The following is a 21,318-nucleotide window of genomic DNA, read 5'->3' on the forward strand; positions in this document are numbered from 1 at the left end:
CCGTTATATTGACCGAGCAGTGCCCGAGAGTACCAACAGTCTTATCCTTGGTGGCGAGGGTGATCAAGCAGGTGGTGAGGTGGACCTTTAACCTTAGGGAGTGGGCTACACTTGGGTGAATGAAGCTCTTGGTGCTGCCACTGTCCAACAGGCACTTTGTTACCTGCCCGTTGACTCGCACATCCATCATCGAGCGCCCGATATCGTGGGGAATGTCCTTGGTCAGCGTGGTGGCGGCCAGGACTATCATGGAGTGGTCGCTATCCGGAGGGATGGGGAGCGTCGATAGGGCGGCCTGGTCATCGGCCGTGTTGATCACGTTGACATCAGTCGTGAGGTGCAGCATGCATTACCCGATGGCCTTTGGAGGCGTGGGGAGATTCAGTAACGTGGCCTGGTCATTGCCCGTGTTGACCATGTTGCCATCGGTCACTGGGTGCAGTGTGCGGCAGTTGATGGCACCCAGAGGCGTGGGTAGCGTCGGTAGGGCAGCTTTGTCATCGGCCGTATTGACCACGTCATTCTCAACATCATCGGGGGCCCTCCATGTCGGGCGCTGCCCGGCCCAAGATGGCGGCAGCACCTTGGTAGCCGCTACGTGCCTGGCCTCCTTCCCCAGCCATGTCCGCTGCACTGGGGAAGTGACGTCATCACGGCCTGCGGCAGTGACGTCACACCGTGAGCCGGAAGTGACGTTGCTGTAGTTCTCAGTGAGCAGTGAGGGTGAAGGTTGGTGCAGATGCTCGGGGCACACGTTGCGACGGTTGCTGGCGGGGCCGGATGTTGCGCGGTTGAAGTCGGGGAAGAAGAAAGTAGTCACGGGGACAATGATACCGTCCGGCACGCGCACTTGAGGGGGTCCGCGGGGGAGGTAGGGAGGCCATAGAGGGCCGCTGAGCTGCTGGCAGTTTTAGAGAGGCACACTTTTGTAAAATGCCCTTTCTTGCCGCATCGGGAACAATACAGGTTCTTAGATGGGCAGTTTTGGCGTGATCGTTGATCTGACCCACACCAGGACCCACAGTACTTACAGGGGAGCCGGGCACCTGCCGCAGCGACGTTCTCCTCCCCAACTCAGCGTGGGGCTGCAGCTGCAGTATGAGGAGGCCATGAGGGAGCCTGGGGGAACCTGGAATTGAAGGCTTTGATGTGCAGGGCTGCTGCTTCCAGGGTTTGGACCACTTCCACAGTCCTGGTTAGGGCAAAGATGTTGTCTTCCAGCAGCTTCTGTCAGATGTCCCTCGAGCATAGCCCTTGGACAAAGGCGTCCCGGATCAGCCTCTCGACCTCCTCTACACCTACCCTGGGTTCAGCCAGACATGGTCGGGCCAACTCTTGCAAGTGTCCCAGGTAAGAATCAGCCATCTCCCCAGGTTGCTGGGCTCGGGTGTTGAGGAGGTACCTTGCACAGACCACATTCAGGGGAGGCTTGTACAAGTTCTCAAGAGTTTCCATTGCGCTCTTGTACGTGATGCAGCCTTTGGTTACCTGGAAGGCTCGGGGACCCAGCTTTGACCGGTGTAGGACCAACCTCTTCCGATCGCAGTCCAGGATGTAGCCCTTGTGTACCTCGATGATTGCCTCGACTGCGTGCTGCCAGATCTCGAAGCGTGTCTGGGCTTCTGGGTGGCATGGGTCGACCTCGAGACTCCCTGAGCACAGGAGTTTTTCCATGGCAGTCGTGGGAAAATTTTGTGGATTAAATTGTGGTGCGTTGTTAGACAGAATCAGACACACACAAGGTAAAGACAACAACAGGCTTTAATCCACAAAAACCTCCACAGAGCTAGGCTGGCTGTGGCTGCAGCAACTCAGTGTGAGGCCGGCACAGGCTTATATCCCAGAGGGTGATTGACACTTGACCGGGTGGGGCTTGATCCATTCAGGCTGACTGACTGGCAGCTGGCCAGATGTTGTCCTGTCCCCTTACTCTCCTACAGGTACAGAGGTTGCCCCCTGCAGTAGGCTGGTGGTGTACCACCACAGAATCAGAAAGGCCTGATTTGTCTTTGGTCAGGCCTGGTCACAGGACCTCAGGTTGACCACGAAGATGTACAAGGCTGTTGTCATATTAAACCTTGCCATATATATGTGAAATGTGATGCCCATATCAGAGTCACTTACATCAGCTTGACCAACTGCAGCAGCATCACCCATGTTCTCTGATGAAGATCACCTGGCAAGACAAGGCCTCCAATAGCAAGGTCCTTTCTCGAGCCAGAATGCCAGCAGTTTCAACCTTGGTGATGTCAGCTCAACTGCGCTGGACAGAATGTTGTCAGAATGCCTGATGGAAGACTGTCCAAGGACATCTTGTACGGCCAATTGTCGAGTGGTACTCGAAAATAAGGAGGCCAGTGATTATGGTACAAGGATGTCCTGCACAGGAGCCTCAAGAAAGCTGACACTGCCCCATCAACTTGGGAAGATCTGGCTCAAGATCACTCTCAGTGGAGGGATGACATCAGATAAGGAGTAGACACTGCTGAGAAAAAGCACAAAGAGGCAACAGAGGAAAAGCACAGGAAGGACTACATCAGAGCTTCTGGCCCTGTTGCTCCTCCAGGCCTCACCTGCCAAGTACATCGCAAGCAGGGCCTGTCACGGATCGGCCTGTAGAGCCACTCCAGGACTCACGTATCAAACCCATAAACTGATTGAAAGGAACCATCATCATCCTAAGGGATGGAGGGCCAGAAGTTTTCAAAAATGAATTAGCTAGATATTTTAAAGTATTTGAGGATATTTGAATCCATGCTTCAAGCCTACACAGGCAAGGCCCCTCAACTTTTCCTACACTAAAATGATGACTAATCGGTGCTGCCTCATGCATCCATGATGAGCTTGTCAACTTTATTCACTTTGCTGCCAACTTTCACCCAGGACTCAAATTCATCTGGTCCATCTCTGACAACATCAAGGCCCAAATGGCCTGTACTGTGTTGTAGTGTTCTATATTCTATATAACACTCTTCCCTTTCTTGATCTCTCTGTTTCCATCTCAGGAAGCAAGCTTTTTACTGACATTTTTTACAAATCCTCCAAATCCCACAGCTACCTCGACTACACTTCTTCAAACCCAGTGGCCTGCAAGGTTTCTATTCCTTTCTCTTAATTTCTCTGTCTTCATCGTACCTGTCACAAGATAAGGTCTTCCAGTCCAGATTATCTGAAATGCCTTCCTTCTTCCAGAATCGTGGACTCCCCTCCATCGCCTTCAACTCAGCCCTTACCTGCATCTCCTTCATTTCTTGCTCATCTGCCCTGGCTCCTTCTGACCCCAGTTGAGACAAAAGCATGATTTCCCCTGTCCTTTCTTATCTCTCACCCAACCAGCCCACACATTATCTCTGTAATTTATGCCACATACAACATGATCCCACCCCCACCAAACACATCTTCTCCTCTCCATCTTCCTCCATGACTCTCTCGTCCACTCATCTCTTTTAGCGGTGCTATGGCAGCACAACTCCCAGGAGGCATTGAACCGGCCATGTGACATCAATGTGTGATGACATCGGCGCAGGTCAAGCACATGATTCGAGCTTTTAAAAGGTTGCGCAGGTGATGAAGAGTAAATCCGTTTGATTCATTCTAAAAACAACTTGTGTGCTTATTTCATCATGTCCACTGCAATTCCAGGGATCACAATTGATGGCTGTGATGAGACCAAAAACATTTTTGGACAAACATGGACTCTGCAGCTGTTGCTGTGAAGCTACCACAGCTAAGCCTGAACTGTGGTTCCTACAGGCTGAAGCACAATTTCACGTTCGCAAAGTCGAATTGGACACCACTCGTTATTACCATCTCATCAGTGCCCTGGACCAGGCCGTTGCTAAGAGGGTTAGTGATTTCCTACAGTATGATGCTTTAAAGGCACTTTTATTACATGTATATGGTATGTTTCTTAAGAAAAGGGCAGCCAAACGTCTACATGTCCATGGGTTGGAAGACCATGCCCCTTCAGAACTAATGGATGAAATGCTGTTCATGGCAGCTGGCGAAAGCCCAATATGTTATTCGAGCTGCTCTTTTTAGAGCCAATGACAGATGATATTAGGCTCTTGTTATCCAAGTGTTCATTTAAAGACCCAAGAGCTGTAGCAGCAGAGGCACACATTCTATGGCTGGCTAAAAAGCACAGTGTGCATAGACAAGTCTACAAAACCAACCCCTCCTATGATGACCCCGTGTCACACTCTAGTGCTCTTAGCATACTGCTGTTAGCACATCACTTCCTCCAAGCAGGCAATTCCCCAAGACAAGCAAGCAGCCTATGGACACCTCGTCTTAATGTTATTACCATAGGCGTTGGGGAACAAATGCCCACAAGTGCCTTCCACCCTGCCTGTTTGCGGGAAACGCCAAAGCCAACCGCCAATAAAGGCTGCGATGGTTGGCGAGAAATCTGCAAGCCTACTGTGTGTATGGAATCAGATGTCCCAGCAAAAATTTCTGTTGTACATGGGTTCAGAAGTTGGTGTATTTCTACCCACCAGTTTTGACACACGCCATCCTACCCTGGACCCTCAACTATGAGCAGTTAACAGTTCCAACATTCCAACCTTTAGCACCAGGAAGATTAATGTCAAGTTCGTGAATCATCTCTATACTTGGCCATTTATTATAGCAGCAGTATCCTGACCTTTGCTAAGGGCAGATTTTCTTCGGGCTCATTCATTCTTCGTCGACTTAAAAGGGCGTCGGCTGATAGATGAAACTACTTTTCAGACTATTCCTCTGGCAGATGCCTATACCCCTGCTCTGCGCCTCCAAACATTAAGTAAACCAGTAGATGGATTCTTCAAGCTGTTGGAATATTTCCCTGAGATTACTACTCTACAATTTTATGCAATGTTACACAATGCATTTGTACTCTGGTCCCTCCTATCCATGCTAAAGCATGCTGCTTGCCTCCAGAGAACCTGCAATTAACTAAGGAAGAATTTGCCAAGATGAAGGAACGAGGCATAATTTGTAGATCCTCCAGTCCCCGGGCTTCTCCATTACATATGGTCCCGAAACACAATGGAGGTTGGCGATTATAGGCAGCTTAAGAACACCAGCATTCCAGATCTTTACCTGATGCTTCATATTCAGTATTTCTCGGCTAATTTTCATGGAGCAAAGATCTTCTCCAAAATAGACGGTGCATGGCCATCACCAAGTACCAGTAAAGCCAGAAGACATTCCAAAAACAGCAATAATTAGCCCATTTGGAATGTTCAATTTTTTACGGATGCCATTCGGATTAAAGACTGCTGCTCAATCATTTTAACAGGTGGATGGATGCTTTAGGACATGGTATAATCAATGTCTTCATTTAAGGAAGAACATTTGGAACATCTTCATAACTTTTTATTTGTCTTTAAAAGTTTAGACTGACCATCAATCCAGATAAATGCGTTTTTGGATATGAAATGCTTGATTTCTTGGGACAAAGGATTACTCAGGAAGGCGCGACTCTGCTACAATCCAAAGTTGAGGCCATTAACAAGTACTCAAGACCCGCTATGGTTAAAAGCCTGCATGAATTCTTGGGAATGGTAAATTTTTACCGTCTGTTTCTTTCACAAGCAGCTCATATAATTTACTGTCTTTTCAATTTACTTTATTCGATTTATTGTCCCAAAAACACCAGAACCATCCATTGGACTGAAAAGGGAAACAATGCCTTCTTGAAGACAAAGGATTTGCTGACTCATGCCACTACGTTCAGCTACCCCAGTTTTAAATGAGCCACCGCCCTTTCTATAGAGGCTTTCAGTTTGGCTGGAGGAGGTGCACTTCATCAATATGTCAACCGGCGACGGAAACAGCATTCTGCAGCTGCCATCTTCATGAAGCAGAGAAGAAATACAGTGCTGTTGACAAGGAGCTTTTGGCCATTTACTTGTCTATTTGACACTTCCATTATTTTTTGGAGGGAAGAAATTTTACCATGTCCACTGACCACAAGCCTTTAACATTTGCGTTTTCCAAGGTCGCAGAGCCCTGGTCAGTGCAACAACAGCAACTATCATTCATTTCAGAATTTTCTACAAATTGCTGAGTAATGAAAGGAGCAGTAGTTAGATGAAAATGACCGAGGAAATGGTGGCCAGATTATTTCAGAGTGGGAGAGCCTTTCAAACAGATTTCCTTAGGGAACTGTTTCTCCTTTTAGACTTCTGAAGTGTCTTTGCCTGATCAGGAAGATGTTACAAAATTTCAAGGATACAGAGAAAGTTGGGTGATGCGAAACAGGGTAATAGCAGGGATCTCCTAGTGGCAACTCATTTCAATTCCCCGCCCCATTCCCATGCCGACATGTCTGTCCGTTGTCTCATGCACTGCCAAATGTACCTCCCGCAAATTGGAGGAACACCACCTAATATTCTGTCTGGGCACCCTCTGACCAAGTGCCATAACATCGACTTCTCTAGTTTCTGTTGGCGCCACCCCTGCCACGCCACCCATTTCACTCCCCCCATCCCTACGACTCCTTTCCTTCAGCTCCCCACACCCTCGTTTCTCTCTCTCCCCCCTTATCTCTCTGTCTCCTTTCCTTCAGCTCCCCACACCCCCGTTTTTCTATCTCTCCCCCCTTATCTGTTTCCTTTCCTTCAGCTCCCCACACCCCCATTTCTCTCTCCCTCCCCCCTTCTCTCTCTGTCTCCTTTCCTCCAGCTCCCCACACCCCTGTTTCTCTCTCTCCCCCTTATCTCTCTGTCTCCTTTCCTCCAGCTCCCCACACCCCCGTTTTTCTATCTCTCCCCCCTTATCTGTTTCCTTTCCTTCAGCTCCCCACACCCCCATTTCTCTCTCCCTCCCCCCTTCTCTCTCTGTCTCCTTTCCTCCAGCTCCCCACACCCCTGTTTCTCTCTCTCCCCCTTATCTCTCTGTCTCCTTTCCTCCAGCTCCCCACACCCCTGTTTCTCTCTCTCCCCCTTATCTCTCTGTCTCCTTTCCTCCAGCTCCCCACACCCCCGTTTCTCTCTTCCCCTTATCTCTCTGTCCCCTTTCCTCCAGCTCCCCACACCCCCGTTTCTCTCTCTCCCCCTTATCTCTGTCTCCTTTCCTCCAGCTCCCCACACCCCCGTTTCTCTCTCTCCCCCTTATCTCTCTGTCTCCTTTCCTCCAGCTCCCCACACCCCTATTTCTCTCTCTCCCCCTTATCTCTCTGCCTCCTTTCCTCCAGCTCCCCACACCCCCGTTTCTCTCTCCCCCTTATCTCTCTGTCTCCTTTCCTCCAGCTCCCCACACCCCCGTTTCTCTCTCTCCCCCTTATCTCTCTGTCTCCTTTCCTCCAGCTCCCCACACCCCCGTTTCTCTCTCTCCCCCTTATCTCTCTGTCTCCTTTCCTCCAGCTCCCCACACCCCCGTTTCTCTCTCTCCCCCTTATCTCTCTGTCTCCTTTCCTCCAGCTCCCCACACCCCCGTTTCTCTCTCCCCCTTATCTCTCTGTCTCCTTTCCTCCAGCACCCCACACCCCCGTTTCTCTCTCTCCCCCTTATCTCTCTGTCTCCTTTCCTCCAGCTCCCCACACCCCCGTTTCTCTCTCCCCCCTTACCTCTCTGTCTCCTTTCCTCCAGCTGTGCATTCACAGAGCTACCCTCCTCCCATCAATTCCCAGCATTTCTCTCCTGCCCTCTAATCCATGTTCACTTAAAGCCTCTTGGCCTGTGTTTCTCCCCCAGCCCCTTCTTGCCTCCTCCCCCACTTTTTTTTAAATTCAGGCACCTGCCTGCTTTTTGCTCATATGCTGATGGCTATGCATCTTTGCTTCCTAAGGACACTGCGGGAACTGCTGAGTTTCTCCTGCATTTCTGTGTATTAACTACAATCGCAGCATCTGCAGACTTCCTTGTTTCACAGTAGTTTTCTTTTCATCAAAAGGGCCTGTCTCTGTGATGAAAATCTCAATGAATGCATTGGCTTGGCAGGAGAAAATGACCAAAGCACCATTATCCCTTGCTTCACTGCAACTCGAAAACCAGAGCAAAAATATTCCAGGCCTCCTGGTTTGAATTTGTTAATTATCACATTCAATTCCGATTAATGGCTGGTGCATGTGCAGAGAAAAAAAGGCAACAAATGTTATAATGCTCCACATTCAGATGCTTTGTTGCAAGGGGCACTAGTGGCCCGATTCTGTGCAGATGTTGTAAATCTAAGAGTCACGTCTGCTACTTTGAGCCAAACGCTCCTCAGGGATTTCATACTCTTTTTAAAAAAAATTTTTATTTTTCACACTATGAACCGTATTGACCAAAATACACACAAACATTTCCCTCTTGAATATACACAGTGTCATTTTCTCCCCTTTATCCCCCCTCTCTCAACATATATGATACATTAAACAATGTCATCACACTATGAAAATAAACAAGTAAATTGTGTCATCTACTTTTACACACTGGGTCAGTTCATTTAGTCTTCTTCTCATTCTGTCATTTTAGGGGGTGGAGGTCTGCGGTCTCTGTTGTGTTCCATGTATGTTTCCCAAATTTGTTCAAATACTGTGATGTTATTTCTTAAATTATATGTTATTTTTTTCAATGGAATACATTTATTCATTTCTATGTACCATTGCTGTATTCTCAGGCTATCTTCTGATTTCCAGGTTGACATAATACATTTTTTTGTTACAGCTACGGCTATCATAATAAATCTTTTTTGTGCTTCATCCAGTTTGAGGCCTAATTCTTTACTTCTTATATTACTTAGAAGAAAGATCTCTGGATTTTTTGGTAAGTTGCTTTTTGTGATTTTATTTAATACCTGATTTAGATCTTCCCAAAACGTTTCCACTTTCTCACATGCCCAAATTGCGTGTACTGTTGTTCCCGTTTCCATCTTACAGTGAAAACATCTGTCTGATACTGTTGGATCCCATTTATTTAACTTTTGGGGCGGGGTGTATAGCCTCTGTATCCAATTATATTGTATTATGCGTAACCTCATGTTTATTGTATTTCTCATAGTTCTGGAGCATAGCTTTTCCCATGTTTCATTCTTTATCTTTATGTTTATGTTTAGATCTTGTTCCCACTTTTGTTTGGGTTTACAGCTTGTTTCCTCATTCTCTTTCTCTTGCAGTTTGATGTCCAAGTTTGTTATAAATCTTTTAATTATCATTGTGTCTGTAATCACATATTCAAAACTGCTTCCTTCTGGTAACCTCAGCCTGCTTCCCAATTTGTCCTTCAAATAGGTTTTCAGTTGGTGGTATGCAAACATTGTACCGTGAGTTATACCATATTTGTACTTCATTTGTTCAAAAGATAATAATTTATTTCCCGAAAAACAATTTTCTATTCTTTTGATTCCTTTTCTCTCCCATTCTCTAAAGGAAAGGTTATTTATTGTGAAAGGGATTTGGATTTCACACTCTTGAAGCTTTTCAAAATTGAATCTGTATTTGGAGGCATTAATCCAACTAAGAGCTCAACCAAAGCGGTAAGTTTTAAATAAGTATTTAAAAGGGTGAGTGATTTAGGGAAGAGGGTTGAGGTCCAAAACAGGAGAAGCCTCACTTTACTTCCAGTAGAATACAGATATGCTTAAATTGCCAGGATCTGAATAATTTCCTCTAAGAATGAGAGTGGATCTAAGAATAATGGCTTTAGGATGCTTGTAGTCTTCCAAAAATGACAGAAAAACGGTGAAGAATACAATAAACAGAGGGATATTCTTCATCCCTACACACAATGGACTCTTCAATCAGATCAATGGAGATCTTTTCCTTTAGTACCCCAGTCCTTAACCTATCATAATAGCCCTCTCATGAATAAACATAAGAACCATCTCCAGAGACACCCTAGAGAGAAAAATGGAGAGAGGAAAATCATGACTACCAACAGAGGAATGTGGGGTGGGGGGCGGAGGGGAGGGTTACTGGAGAAAGGGTCCAAATCACAGGCACTGAGAGAGGATTTTGTGCAAAAGATTGAATTAACAAGAGGGAAAGGAAACCTATAAGTCCACAAGATATAGGAGTAGAAGTAGGCCATTCAGCCCATCATGACTGCATCACCATTCCATCATTAATTTCACTGCAAGAATTGAAAGGATATTGATGTCTCCAGCTACTTAACATGCCCACTCTGACATTGATGAGCGCCTTGTCACATCCCATATCTGCCTCCCCATTAACTGGAAAGCGAGGTTTGGATGGAGGGGGTAAAAGGAGTTGGGGTGTATGGAAGGGCAGATGCTTGTGTGGTGGGAGAGGTGAGGTAGATTTTGGAGTGGATGCCTGGGTGGAAGGAGAGGCCTGGACAGAGAAAAAGGCAAGGAGTTGCTGTGCACCACAGGTTAAGGGGCTGGGAGTAGAATGGGGAGAAGGCTGAAAGAGACCTAACGAGGAAGTGAAAGGACTGGTATTAAGTGCTCATGCTTGAAATAATATGCTCCCCAATGAATGGCAGTGTTTGATTTTTCCACAACTAAGCACAAAACTGCAATAGCATCAACACCAGCTAGGTCAAACTCACAAGCAATTTGTTATCTGCAGCCAGTGATGTGGTTAACACACAGAACTTCCCTCATGCCCAGTTCAATATTACTTGGCTGAGGCATTCCAGATCACTGCCAATTCTCAGACCTTGTATCACATCTGCAGGACATACCGAGGTTCAGTGTGCAGCCTAATTCCAGGTGGAATTTTATATCTTTGTCCTCACAAAGACTTCCCACTTCTACTCAGCGCTATCATGAGGCCCCACCACCTCACGTTGCTCAATCATTCATATGTGACCTTGTAAATTCAACTCCTCTTTCACAGCACAGAGGAACACAGCAGGTCTGGCAGCTTCCGCCATCTCTCGTCATATGGATTCCAGCTCCGGTTTCAGGCCTCCCAGTTTGGTCCCCCACAAGGATCTCGGGTACCTGTGGTGCACTGTTGGACGCTGAGAGACCTGCTGAGTTCCTCCAGCATTTCTGTGTTTGTCCTGCAATCATACTGTCTGCAGACTTCTGGGTTTCACTCCTCTATCAAGTAATTTAATTCACCAGAATTAAATTAATTTTACTCTCTTTCATTTTTTAATCACTGTATTGGCTCTTCCTCTGCAATTCCGTAGCTCATTCCAGCCCTAAATTCCATTCCTTCAGCACACAGCCACCCTTTGGATTTTATCCTCCTGAACAATGAAAGGTGCTATCTCTTTAATTACATTTACAGCTGTGTAATACAGGGTTAACAAAACAACAGTTCTGCAATTTCATCTCCTTCACAATTGAATGAGAATTACTGAGGTGTTTTTAATATGACTGATCTAAGGTAGGTCTGGGGCACAGTTCTTCACATTATCATTGTCCTTGGACTAGTGTTTCATGATTGCAGCACTTCTAGTTTTACAAACAGTAGTGAAGCTGTAAAAGTGATGTGATGACCGTCTTTCTTCATCATATTTTTAGACTGACAGAGAACTTTGTCTTAGATTAATGTCGTCCCATTACTAAGATTCACAATGCATACCCCTTTTTCAGCTTTGTGGTAATAGGGCACAATGAGGAACAAATTAAAAGTTTATGATGGACGTAGTTTCATTTTCTCCCCACTCCACAATATAATCTGCATGTATCATCACTGTTCTACATCTCAGTTTCACTTTCCAGTTAATGGGATGAGCGACAAGGCTGCTACTCTTCAATGCCAGAGTGGGCCTGTTAGGCAGCTGGAGCTTGCAGTGAAATTTTTGGGCATCAGCTTGATTCACTTGCTGTGTCAGATACTAACCCACTGATTTATCCAAAGCTAATTTGCACCAAGTTTTGTTTAACTGGAGCAGGAATAAAATCTGCTGGAGAAATTCACACAGCATCCATAGGAACCAACGTTTCGGGCCTGGGCCCTTCATCAAGATAGGAACAGAAAGCATGCATGCATCGGAAATAAAAAGGTGCGGGGGGGGGGGGTGGGGAGAGGGAAAGGGAAGACGCACAGACCAACAGGCAAGGGGTCATATGTAGATATAGGTAGGATAGCAGAAGAGAAAAAAGCTGAGGTGATGGGGGCATGGTTAGTTCCGAAAAGAGAGGAAAGGGGAGAGGTGCGGGAGGGAGGGAGGGACCTAACAGTTACCTGAGAAGTCCATTTTAATGTCATCTGGCTAGAGAGTGCCAGACGAAATATTGTGTCGCTCCTCCAATTTGCAGTACGTGAAGCCATAGACAGAGATATTGGTGTGGGAATGGGGTGTGAAATGGAAATGTTTGGCCACTGGATCTCCCAGTCTCGTCCAGTCTCTCCAATGTAGAGGAGGCCACAATGAGAGCACCAGATGCTGTAGATGACCGCTGCAGATTCACAAGTGAAGAACTGTTTGGGGCCACAGATAGTGGTGAGGGAGGAGATGTGGGTGCAGGTGTAGCATTTCCCTTTTTCACAGGGGTAGGTTCTGAGGGGAAAATTGGTGTGAAGTGTTGAGTGAACCAGGGAATCATGTAGGGAGCAGTTTCTTCAGGAAGTGAAGAGCAGAGGAAAGTGGAAGATGTGTCTGTTGGTGGGATCATGCTGTAGCTGGCAGAAATTATGGAGGATAATCTGTCGGATGCAGAGGCTGGTGGAGTTATAGGTGAGGACAAGTGGAATCCTGTCCTTGTTGTGTCTCAGGGAGGAGGGAGCCAGGGCAGATGTGAGGGAAATGGAGGAGATGTGGATAATGGCTGAGTCGATGGCAGTCAAGGGGAAGCCATGCTTTTTGAAGGAAGAGGACATCTCAGATGTTCTGGAATGTAAGAATGTAAGATGTTCTGGAATGTGTTCCTGGGAACAGATTGACAGAGGGAATAGAAGCCTTACAGTGGAAAGCATATAGTCAAAGTAACTGTGGAAGCTAGTTGGTTTATAGAAAATGTCTGTAGAGAGTTTGTCTCCCAAGATAGAGACAGAGGGATTGAGAAAGGGGAGCGCATTCTGAGAGATGGAATCTGAGGTAAAGATGAAAGTTAATAACAAGATGGATAAAGTTGATGAGCTCATTATGGGTGCATGAAGCAGCCCCAATGTAATTGTCAATACACCAGAGCAAGTGTTGATGAGCCTTACCCGAGTAGGCTTTTAGCATGGATTGTTCCACATAGCCACAAAAAGGTAAATACAGCTGGGGCCCACATGGGTACCCATGGATATCTCTTTGACTTAGGGAACGTGGGATTAATCGAAAGAGAACTTATTGAGGGCAAGAAAGTGTTTTGCCAGGCACAGGAGGGTGCTGATGGAGAAGAACTGGTTTGGTCTGTGAAGAGAAAGAAACGAAGGGCTTTGAGACCTTTGGTCTGGAGAGATAGAGATCAATAGAGATTAGACATCATTGTTGAAAAGGAGGCGGGCAAGATCAGGGATGTGGTTTAAGAAATGGAGGGCATGTGGAGTATTGCAGATGTAGGAAGGGAATGACTTTCCATTCACCAACTATTTTAATACCTTAACCAATTCCCACAGTATCATGTCAGTCCATGGCTTCATGTATTGCCAAACTGAGGCCACCAGCAAATTGGAGGAACAAACACCTAATATTTGTCATGGCACAGTCCAAGCAGATGGCATTAACATCATTTTCCTGTTTTCTCTCTTTCCCAATCCCTCGATCTCCATTCCTCCAGCACCCCACACCCTTCGCTCTCCAAAAAACTAACCCCTCCCCTATCAATTTTAAGCTTTTTTTCCCTCTTTTGCCCTCCCACCCATATCTACCCATGACCTCTTGCCTGTTGGTTTGTGGTTCTCCCCCTGTCCCTTACTCCTCCACAGGTGTTAGTCTTCTTTCTGCTCATAGCTGGATGAAGGACTTAGGCCCAAAATATTGGTTAGATATATTTGCTTCCTCTGGATGCTGAGCTTCTCAGCACTTCTGTAGACTGCACTAGAATCACTGTGTCTGTAGACTTTCCTGTTTCACCCAATCTGCTGGAGGAAGTCAGTGGTCAAGCTGCACCAGTGGTGGAAAAAAGTGGTTGTCCTTTCAGGTGGATACCCTTTATAAGGACAGAGTGCAGATAGCCAATAATATTGAGGACAGAGCAGGGCTGGGGATTGGACAGAGGAATGGTGATCCAGAGAGGGGTGACAGGTGGGGATGCAAAGGCACTTGACTGGCAAATCCTAGTCAAAGGCAAGAGACAGAGAGAGACAGACACATAAAAATGAAATAAAAGGGGTCAAGTGAAGGGAGAAGAGTCATTCAGAGAGAAGTTGTAAGTGGCAAAAGCAGAGGGGGTGATAAATAGAGACAATGGTTACTAGTGCTGGAATCTGAAAACAAGCCCTGGATCCATATTTTCCTCCCACAGATGCTTCTCAACCCAGTAAGATCCTCCAGAAGATTTGTTTGAACTCCAGGCTCCAGCATCTACAGTCTTTCATGCCTTCTGCTTAATTGCTATCCAGTTACTGTAGTTGCTGACTCATTCTGGCTCCTAGTGTGATATTGTTTGAAATTTACATCATTGTTATAAAATCCTCAAGGATGGCACGGTTTGTATGTTGCTATTACAGTGCCAGCTACCTGGTTTCGAATCCAGTGCTGTCTGGGAGTTTGTATGTTCTTCTTGTGTCGGTTTCCACTGGGTGTTCTGGTTTTCCCTATCAAAATGTTGGTGGCATGGGTGTATTTGGGCAGTGTGAGCTCGTGGGCTGGAAGGCCCTGTTACCATGCTGTATCTCCAAATTTAAGTCTTACAGCCTTCCAATATATGTGTGGTCTTCCAATTTTGGCCTTTGGATCATCAACTTTAATGACTTCACTCTTGGTGGCTCCACCTTTGGATGCCAAGGCAGCTCTGGAGTTCTTTCCCCACATTTCCCTTCCCCTCATTTAAGATGTTGCTCAAAGCCCACCTCTTTAGGACAAACTGTAGGTCATGGCCCTAATCCCCCAATAAGATGTTAGCAAATAATTTTTTAAAAAATAATGTTCTTGAGAAGTGTCTCATGGTGTTTTGAAGTTCGAAAGATTACATGAATAAATGTTATGGATCTCCTTCTGCAGACCTCACCAACTTGGCTACAAACCTCCACCTTGCTCTGTAGTTCACTTGGAGCATTTCTAACATTGTTCTCCTCTTTCTAGATCCCTATGTCTCCATCTCAGGAGAAAACTATATGCTGACATTCACTGCAAATTCAGAGTTCCACAGCTACCTTGACTACACCTCCTCCCACTTGGTCCCCTGTAAGGATGTCACCCCTTCTCTCAGATTCTCTGCCACATCTGCTCTCAAATGCAAACAACATGGCTTTCCCTCTACTGTGGTCGATGAAGCCATCTCTCACATTTCCTCCTTCTCTCGGAGTTCCGCTCTTATCCCCTTCTCACCAAATAGAACATGGATAGGATTCCTCTTGTCAACCTTTCACCCATTTCTGCCAGTTGCAATTTAACCCTACCACCAGACACTCCTTGCCATCTCCACCCTGTTTCACCTTTTGAAGGATCATTCTAACCATGATTCCCTTGTTTGTTCGCGCCTCATCATAAATGATCCCCTCATTCCCATAAAAGCTCCTCCTTCGCAAATTCTATTACTCACTGACACCCAAAGGCTGTAAAAACAGGTAGACTCCTGAATTTAAGAAAATGGGGGCGGGGGGAGAGGGGAAACAATGAGATGAGAGAAGGGAGAAAGAAGCAAGAGCACTGGTTAACTAGCAAGAGGTTACAGGTGGGTGGGAAGAAGCGAAAGAAGCTGAGAAGTGAAGGGGAGAGGGCAGAGGTCTAAGGATAGCTGTCTGATAGGAGAAGGAAGTGGGTGGGAGCTGCAGGAACCAATTGGGCATAATATGCAAAGTATGGGATAAATCAAGTTACAGGAAAATTATCCCAGTTATTTGGAAGGTGAGAGGCTTGTTACTGAAGGGGAGGGAGAATAAAATATGATGTATATTGTTGAAATATTAAAAGAAGGCTTTCATTCCTATATCAGCCATTGCCATCTCAGTATAAAGCAAAGGCCACCACATTCAATGGAACATTTTCTAGAGCATAGCCACTTTGATAGGGAAATGCAGCAACCAATACAAGCACAGAACAGCAACATGATCACCAGTAGATAATGTATACATGTCATTAGGTGAGAAATAAATATTAGCCAGGTCACTGAAAGTGAGTACTCCTGCTTTCCCTTTTAAAAAAAGCACAAAAAAACTTTTAAGTCCATCTGAAAGGGCAGGCAGTATCAATTCTCCCTCTCATCGACAGTTGGCACCTCCAACAGCACAAATCCTATTTCTGGTTCTCTGAAGCAGTATATGAACCCAGAAGCTCCTTGTCTGGAAGCAAGAATACAACCAACAGAGCCAGATCCAATGCAGAAGTAGAGTGGCTTCAGTACTCACAAGTACTTGGAAACAAGCTACTAGGAGTAAGAAATGTTACGTGGTTTGCTCTAAAACAAAACTCTTGCTTCAGTGTTATTCCCCAAAACACTTCTGTCACATGAAGCAGGGTCTTTTTCTGTGAAAACATCAACAAGGTGTCAGCAAATGCTTTATGTGAAGAAGGAATATGGTTGATCATTTCTTGCACTGCTCAGAGAATGCAGAGATCAAGAGAGAGGAATGAGCATGGTGACTTATAACTGTTATCAATTTGGAAATCGAGATAATGTTAGATTGTTACAAGAAGCATTTTTTTCTGAAGTCTTGAGTGAAGTGAAATTTACAAATCTGAAGGAGTTAGTCTGTGGGAGAACCTGTGAATCTAAGCTGCAAAGGCCAATGGAAAATTTAAAAAAGCACAACTCTTGCCCCATCTCTCCTCTCCATTACTGATTTTTCAGGAAAGAGCTCAATGTATTTCCCTTCAGCAAGAATGGCGCTGAAGTATTTCGAACGTGGAAATTGGCGCAGATGCTTTTAAAATAAAGCAAACTACACGGGGGGGGGGGGGGCAAGATCTATGGAGGGAAGGAAAGTGTATAAGGAGATAAAGAATACAACAGACCAGTTTGGTTGAGAGGTCCCATTTCAGAAACATAGAATCAATAATGGAAACTGGGCTTCTGTTGATCAACCACTTATTTACATTCAACCTATATAAATCTCACCTTTATTCTCACCCCATTCCCATCAAATTTCCCCATATTTTACCATTCACCTCCACAGCAAGGACAATTTACAATGGCCTTACAACATGCCCGTCGTTTGGGTACGGGAAGGATCCAGAGCACTGAGAGGAAACCCACATGGTCACAGGGAGAAACTACAAACTCCATACAGAAAACATTGGAAGCACCTTGATCCCACTATCATACAAATAGTCCTGAAATAATCACCGCCTGTTTTCATAATAAAATAATCAGACATTAGATTGAGGAAAATGCGAGGTGGAGTGGGCCAAGGAATCACATTGCAGCATGTCCAGCTAGAAAAGGCAGGTTAAAAAGAAAAGTAAATACAAAAGAAATCTACCCGAGTCACATGCCATTGACTGCTACACCTTGAACCTTAGCAATAAATGCTCAAACTCAGCACAATGTACTGCTCAAGAACGAGACTGCCATACCTTTTGCTCTTTTCTCTCCTGTGCCGCATGACACTTTTCAATGCCCCAAGAGCGTAGAAAGTCTCTCAAATATCCAAACAAGGTTACTATTCCATAGCCCATGTAAGTGAGGACAGGAACATACATCGGAGGCTGCTCAAAGGATTCATGGAAGGTTTTCTTGCGAGGATCTGAAGTGTTTTTTCCATTGTGCTGTTGAAACACAGATTTAAAATGTGGCATTACACTCCCTTTACCTCAGAATCAGAATTTATTGTCATGAACAAGTCACAAAATTTGAAGTTTTGCTGCAGCGTCACAGTGTAAACATTCATACTGTGAACCATCTTACAATTATATATATACACACTCACACACACACTCACAGACAGACACACACACACACATATACTCACACACACACTCACACACACACACTCACAGACAGACACACACACACTCACAGACAGACAGACACACACACTCACAGACAGACAGACACACACACTCACAGACAGACAGACACACACACTCACAGACAGACAGACAGACAGACAGACAGACAGACAGACAGACAGACAGACAGACACACACACACACACTATATATATATATTTATATAAAAAATAGTATTCCATCCTTAGGCTCCTGTACCTCCTTCCCGTTGGTAGCAAGGTGAAGAGGGCATGGCCTGGGTGGTGGGGGTCATTGAAGATAGAGGTTGCTGTTTTAAGATACCATCTCATGCAGATATCCTTGATGGAATGAAGTCTGGTGCGTTTCGATGTCGCAGGCTGAGTTAGCAACCCTCTGGAATTTATTCTTGTCCTGAGATTTGAAGCCTCCATACCAGCTGATTTTACCAGCCAGAATGCTCTCCATGCTACACCTGCAAAAGTTTCGAGCTTTTTCTGTGACATACCAAGACTCCTCAAGCATCTCACAAAGTACAGCTGCTGGCGAGCCTTCTTCATAATTGCATCATCATGGAGGCTCCAGGACAGACCCTTGAAGGTGTTGACACCCAGGAATTTGAAGTTCTTGACCCTCTCCACTAGTGAACCTTTGATGAGGACTGGGTTGTGTTTCCCTGACTTCCTCCTGAAGTCCACAATCATCTTGTTGGTTTTGCTAACATTGAGCACAGGATTGTTGGTGTGACGCAACTCAAAGAGCTGATCTATCTCCCTCATGTATGCTTCTTCATTGCCATTTGTGATTCTGTTGACAACTGTGGTGGCATCAGCAAATTAGTAGGTAGCAATGGAATTGTGCCTGGGCACACAGTCATGGGTGTATAGTGAGTAGAGCAGTGAGGTAAGCACACATCCTTGGGGTGTGCCTGTGTTGATAATCAGTGAGGAGCAGACATTGCTTTCAATTCGTCTGACTGTGGTCTTCCAATGAGAAAGTCAAGATCCAGTTGCAGAGTGGGGTTCAGAGGCCCAGAGTTTGTAGCTTTTTGACCAGCACTGAGGGAATAATGGTATTGAAGGCTGAGCTGTAGTCAATGAAGGGCAGCCGAACGTAGGAGCTGCTGTTTTCAAGATGTACCAGAGCTGAGAGGAGAGCCAGCAATATTGCATCTGCTATGGAGTGATTGTGAATAGGCGAATTGCAGTGGGTGCAGATCTTTACTTAGGTATGTGTTAATTCTGGCTATGACCAGCCTCTCAAAGTATTTCATCACAGTATTTGTAGATTGTGTGATAAATTTCATTCAGCAGCCCAGATGCAGCCTCACCAAATGCCTAACTGTCCTTTTCCTCACAGCCCCCTTTCTTTGGCTTGGCTTCGCGGACGAAGATTTATGGAGGGGGTAAAAAGTCCACGTCAGCTGCAGGCTCGTTTGTGGCTGACAAGTCCGATGCGGGACAGGCAGACACGATTGCAGCGGTTGCAAGGGAAAATTGGTTGGTTGGGGTTGGGTGTTGGGTTTTTCCTCCTTTGCCTTTTGTCAGTGAGGTGGGCTCTGCGGTCTTCTTCAAAGGAGGTTGCTGCCCGCCAAACTGTGAGGCGCCAAGATGCACGGTTTGAGGCGTTATCAGCCCACTGGTGGTGGTCAATGTGGCAGGCACCAAGAGATTTCTTTAGGCAGTCCTTGTACCTTTTCTTTGGTGCACCTCTGTCACGGTGGCCAGTGGAGAGCTCGCCATATAACACGATCTTGGGAAGGCGATGGTCCTCCTTATGGTAAAGTGACACTACCTGATATCATAGCCAAGGCTATGATATCAATTCTGGTCACCACGCTAGACCTCAAGGTTCTTAGCTTTAGCTGGAGGGTATCCACGTAATTGAAAAGAGATACTTTGCTGATCAGCTCTTGTTTTTAAAAAAAAACCTGCTGTGCCTATTCAAACCAGCACTCAAGTATGGAAAGCTCGGAGAGATAGATGCACCACATAGAAGTTAAACCACAAGTGGGTGGGGAATTTCCAATAATTGTTTAATCAATACCTTAGCCCAGATGAGGTTTTTAAATGATAATCAATACTTCAATGGTTATCATTGCTCATGAATAATACTATTTTGTTTAAATTAATTAATAATCTAGAATCTTAAGTTTCACAGCTGTCATGGTGAAATGACATCTATTCAGCAATACTTACTCATTGATAACTTGCTTGGTGCTGCACAGCTTGGCTTTGCCAGGACCACACAAGTTAAACGTTGACAATTAATTGTGGCAGGTGGTGGGCTGGCAATGACTGCTCTCACCATCGAGACAGCACAAGACTGAGCACGTGTTGCCATCAAGCCCCAGTGAAACTGAAGTCAGTGAGAAAACACTCATGGGAATACCTTTACTAGAAGAACTGCAGCAGTTTAAGGAGGTGGCTCACCACCTCTTTCAAAAATGGGTAATAAATGCTGGCCATGTCTGCAATTCCAAAATCTCAATGAATAGAGACAAAAAAAAACAATCTGATATCCTGCTCTGCCGAGGACTGAATCCCAGGAATGGATCCACACTGCACCTCTGAATGCAGATTGAAAGCTAAATGCTGTCCTTAATTTAAGTTTTTAACTTACTTATATCTGAAGAGTGTTTTATGAATGATTTGAAAACTTCTAAAATTATTTTCCAATATTTTTGATCAACCAAAGACAGGGAAAAAGAAGAACTTGGACAGCTGACAGGCAGCCATTAGGTTAGTCAGAGTCCAGACCTTTTCAGTAAACATAGCTGGAAGTTGAGTTGACATGTACAAAGACCCTTGGGGGAGGGGGGGGGGTCCATAAAACATTTTGCTATGGGAACAGCTTTGGGGAGAGGAGCATGGTATCATATTGAGAATGTTTTGACTCATTGGAAAAAGGAACCAAAGCCTTTGTAACTAAATAGAAAGAAAAATGGAGACTCGCAAAGATGATGTCAGTACAAACAGCTTACAACCATCAAAAAGAGTTAATGAATTGCATTTATTTCTTCCAGAAAATTTAAAAAAATCTTTGGTGATCTGTTACTGGTATCATAAATTATAAAAGGGGCTTAATAAAATGGCTGAGAGGCATTTCCACTTGTGGGGAGATACTGGAACTAGTGCCATTAATATTTGGTTTTCACTGACAACTCAAATAGGGCATTTAGGAGGCAATTCTTTACCCAGAGGTTTCAGCAGAAGACAAAGATGGGAGGGAGAAAGCAACAGAAGGATATGTTATTCTAGTTAAACAAAGATCTATGGATACAGAGCTTGTGTGGAACCAGCATCCACAGGGACCAGTGAGCATAGTATGCCAGGGATTCAATGCAAGAGAGGGAGTAAATCAAGGAACGTTGTTCATCAGTTTCTCTCCCTTCTCCAATGTTATTGACTTAGTTGGCAGTGCAATC

General features: G+C 45.3%; 1 protein-coding gene across 3 annotated transcripts in view; it reads right to left on the reverse strand.

The window, feature by feature from the left end:
* Nucleotides 1-21,318, reverse strand: part of sptlc3 (serine palmitoyltransferase, long chain base subunit 3) — a 170,535-nt gene that overhangs the window by 114,938 nt on the left and 34,279 nt on the right. For 2 of the 3 annotated variants that reach the window (XM_069931842.1, XM_069931844.1), the window contains one exon: nt 17,499-17,690. The exons of the other annotated variant lie outside the window; for it this stretch is intronic. In XM_069931842.1, the coding sequence (XP_069787943.1) occupies nt 17,499-17,690 (192 nt within the window). The remainder of the gene's footprint in view (nt 1-17,498; nt 17,691-21,318) is intronic. 3 annotated transcript variants of the gene reach the window in all.

Source organism: Narcine bancroftii, chromosome 4, assembly GCF_036971445.1.
Source record: "Narcine bancroftii isolate sNarBan1 chromosome 4, sNarBan1.hap1, whole genome shotgun sequence".
NCBI lineage: Eukaryota > Metazoa > Chordata > Chondrichthyes > Torpediniformes > Narcinidae > Narcine > Narcine bancroftii.